General features: G+C 35.9%; 1 protein-coding gene across 1 annotated transcript; it reads right to left on the bottom strand.

Moving 5' to 3' along the window:
- Positions 1-254: 254 nt before the first annotated feature.
- Positions 255-3,357, bottom strand: LOC121953369 (interferon-inducible GTPase 5-like). The gene is made up of 3 exons (XM_042500417.1): positions 3,274-3,357; positions 2,197-2,773; positions 255-1,705 (listed from the first exon to the last, which is right to left on the bottom strand). Exons 2-3 carry the CDS (start codon positions 2,756-2,758, stop codon positions 1,083-1,085), a joined length of 1,185 nt encoding a protein of 394 aa, XP_042356351.1. The 5' UTR covers positions 2,759-2,773; positions 3,274-3,357; the 3' UTR covers positions 255-1,082.
- Positions 3,358-3,954: the final 597 nt, after the last annotated feature.

Raw genomic sequence — 3,954 nt, 5'->3', positions numbered from 1 at the left:
TAATTTTTTTAAATTCATCTTTTTAATTGTTTTTGGTCAAGTTATTTTAAAAACTTTATACTGTATATTACTGATTTAGTTGACTTTATAATCTGTGAATATATTGCTTCTTATTTTTAACTGTCTTATAAGGCGTCCTTGAGTGCTTTGAAAGATACCTATAAATAAAATTTATTTTTATTATTATTATTATTATTATTATTATTATCATAAATAGAAATATGCATTGATAAAGAAAATAATAATGAAAGTGCTTTTTTTTTGTCTATGATCTTTATTCGCACAATGAACAAAAGAATTAACACCATATTGATACTGGCGTCATCCCTGTGATATACTGATTTTTTTTTTTATCAGTAAAAGTGACAGAGTAGTAATAGCAATCATGATGATTAAAATAACAATTAACATATACATTTTAGCTTGACTGACATTGTGTTGTAATTCCATACAGGAACCCTTGAAAGGCAGCAAACACTCATCACAGTCATCTGCAGGTGCACATAAGACACAATAACCCATTTCACTGGATAAGACCTTTGGAGCGAAAACAATAAGACAAGACAGTGGTGTTTCTAATACTCTGTCCTTCCCTTGTGTAAATAGGAGTACATTGACTATACTGATAACTAAATGGTTACTATGAATACAGAAATTATTAACAATCATGACACAAAAAGTTTAAAGTATATTTTCAAGCTGTGTTTAGAAAATGATTAAAACGTGTGAATCCATCACAGAAAAATAAAAAGTTTTGTTGCTCAGTAGTTTTATATTAACATATAGTTAATTCCTTCCCAGGATAAAGAGGCATGTTTTACTGTACTATAAGCAATAAGAAATTTAATATCTGCTATTACAAGACTAAATAACACCTATAAAGAGGCCACTGGATGGAATGATCAAGTAGAAATGTATAATGCATGATTGTTAAAAATGTGCAGCTAGGATACAAGATTATGATTTGTATACAGTATTTACAAAATTAAAACAAAAAAATGACAAAATACAATGCAGTCTAACCATAATAATAATAAAAAAAACTCAGCAGTTTTTAACTGTGCCACGAAATGCAGTTGCCATTAACCTTTAAGGGCCCTTTCAAACACCCTCTGTGCATCCTCAGCAAGCTTGTCTAAGAATGTTTTGAGAACTCTGTAGGTGAAGGTGAAAGAGAGGGCCATTGCTGCTGGGATTCCAAGTATTGGGATGAATCTGGACCCTTCCTCTGCTGCCAGTAATGTAGCTGCACCTCCAACTTGAGCAAGCAGCCTCAGGACAAGCTCTGGTGTTATTTTTACTACAGCCAGTGGTGAAACTATGATGGCAATCAGATCATCCAATGGCACACCTGTTCCATCAGCAAGTCTCCGCAGTGATGGTTTATCAAGCCCAAACCCTTTAACATATTGTGTAACAACATAAACCAACAGACTCAAATCAACAGCAGCAGAGAGCCCAGGAACTGGTACAGCTGCTACAGCTGCACTACTTGTTGCAATGTATTTTATGTCAGAATCAAAAGCCTTTTTCTTCTTGTTGATGAAGTCCAGGTTGATGTTGGGCATGGCCAGCAGCAGAGCACGTCTGTGTGCAGGAAGTTCTCTCTCTAAGGTGTTCAACAAGAGAGTGAAGTCATACAGGCGGAGATGTTGGTTGGACACCAGGAAGACTTGAGGAAAGACCACATGTTGTTTTTTAAGACCTGTGTGACAAAAGGAAAAAATTATACACATTCATGTAACAAACTGTGTCTAAGCTTCTCTTTGCAAACTTCCAATAAAACAATATCAGACTTTACTGCCAAAATGGCAGTCGGTTCTATAAGCCTAAATGATGACTGCGAGGAAAAAACACATCGTGTCAGTCCAGATTTTCTTTGCAGGTCAATTTGTCCCAGTAAACATCAGCTGAAAATCAGAGACTGTGACCTTCCTAGAGAAATTTGGACTGTGCTACAGAGGATCAACCACTTTATCATCTCAGGCACAAAGTGCTCCATTATGTCACGTTTTAACAAAAATCTATACTCCCATGAAAAGAGAACAAAGTATATTGTAGTCAGACAAACATAATGAAAAAAATAAGCACTAACATATGGACATCTAGTTCTTCAGTATGTTTTGTGTGTGTGATTTGTTTTTATTATTGATATTATTCTCATGACTATCATATGTGATTATAAGAGTCACTTACTTTGAATGCAGTATTCCTTGATTTGTTTAAGAGTATTTTCTGCGTTGAACTCTGACCTCTGACGTCTTTCCTCATTACTTATGTTAATGTCAATCTTTGTGCGAACAAAGTAAAACTTTTTCTTGATCTTCTTAATGTCCGTGGCAAGCTTTCCATCATTTTCACTGAAGCGATCAGCTGAGATGATGATGAAGAAGTCAAAATTCTCAAATCCAACAACCTTCAGGTACTTGTCAGCTGGAAAGTTGGGTGTGCCGATACCTGGAAGATCCCAGAGTTTGACATTGGGAAAGTTTGGATGGGGGTATGGTGTAACCTCTGTGGTGATTTCCTTAGTAGAACCAGTAGGGGCAGCTCCTTCATCCCAATCATTTATGCCTCTGAAGGCATTAATAAAGCTGGATTTACCAGAGCCAGACTGTCCTGTGACAGCAATATTTAGTGGAAGATCATTCTCCTTGTCCAAATACTTCTGGATCATTTTAACAGCCAAGGCTGGATTATTGCTTTCTAATGCTTTTTTAATGTCTTCAGTTGATTTGTAATCAATTGGATCCTCCATGATAATCCTTGAAAACTGAAATAAAAGAGAAGTTAAAAGTCATTACTGTCTTCTGAGAAATAGAAGAAAATGTTTTCCAACAATGACTTTAAATATCAATAACAATATGGTATATACATTACATCCCTCTTTCTTTAAAATACTGCATATAAGCTCAAACACAGCAGATCAGTTTAGTGTACTAAGGTGTGTACATAATAACACAGAGGAGGGTGACATAATAATGTGCCAGTTATAGACACTCATGGGCAACTGTGAGACATGTTTCATTAAAAGTGAAAGTAGGGAACATCTGCTGGTTTAGTGGACTAAGCAGGTGCCCCATGAATAATAGTATTGTCCATGCCACAGCAGTTGTGAGTTTGAGTCCAGCTCTTGGCCCTTCGCTGCATGTCATCCCCTTTCTCCCCTTTCACACTGCTAATCTGTTCTATCTAATAAAGGTAAAAATACCATAAAAAACAATCTTTAAAAAAGAAAAAGTAGGCTTTTGCTGAATATTAAATGCTACTCACCCTGGAGCCTTAATGTTGAAACAGATGAGACAAGAGTGCAGCACCTTGCAGAGCTGCAAGAAAAGTCGACATCCAGCTTTTTCACTCCAGCAAGGAACTTTAGGAAAGATTGTCAGAATTCAGACATTTATAGGGAAGACAGCGACCAATAAAGACATCCTACTTTGAATAAAAGACAGTTCATTGGTTCTCTGTAGCAGCTGACTTACAAGAAACACACACAGTTAGAAGAAACATGCAGAGCTGCAGACACCACACCCTGCTGGTGACCATCTGCAAGTGAAAACACTTCACCATCTTTTGTGTAGTGTAAGTCAATCCATCTCTGTGAAGAGCATAACTTAACAAAAAAACAACCAACACATCAACCAACCAAAAAAATAAACACCAACCCACACTTTTAGTTTGGGAGACACTGTCTGATTGCCTAATTGAATGTTTTTATTAGACCTGTGCTTTTTCTTTTATTTTGTAAATCTAGCACTGGGTTACTTACATTAGTTTCGGATTTCAAGCTTTTTCAATGATCATCTAATCTTGTGTTTTATCTGATGTTACATGTTTAGAGTTATTTCCTTTAACATCTATTGGCATAGCACAATGATTGCTTTGCAAACAGGAAAGATTTCACCTGTTCAAAACTTCAGACCATATTTTCCCTTCATGTTTCTCTCAGATTTT

The sequence above is a fragment of the Plectropomus leopardus genome, chromosome 14, assembly GCF_008729295.1.
Source record: "Plectropomus leopardus isolate mb chromosome 14, YSFRI_Pleo_2.0, whole genome shotgun sequence".
Taxonomy (NCBI): domain Eukaryota; kingdom Metazoa; phylum Chordata; class Actinopteri; order Perciformes; family Serranidae; genus Plectropomus; species Plectropomus leopardus.
The sequence above is the reverse complement of the archived record's forward strand: the minus strand, read 5'-3'. Positions and strand labels throughout refer to the sequence as shown.

Coding starts and splice junctions, on each gene's coding strand:
- LOC121953369 (XM_042500417.1), bottom strand. CDS start 2,758: ATGGAGGATCCAATTGATTACAAATCAACTGAAGACATTAAAAAAGCA. Junction 1,706..2,196: donor CAAGGAATACTGCATTCAAA/GTAAGTGACTCT, acceptor TTTGTCACACAG/GTCTTAAAAAACAACATGTG.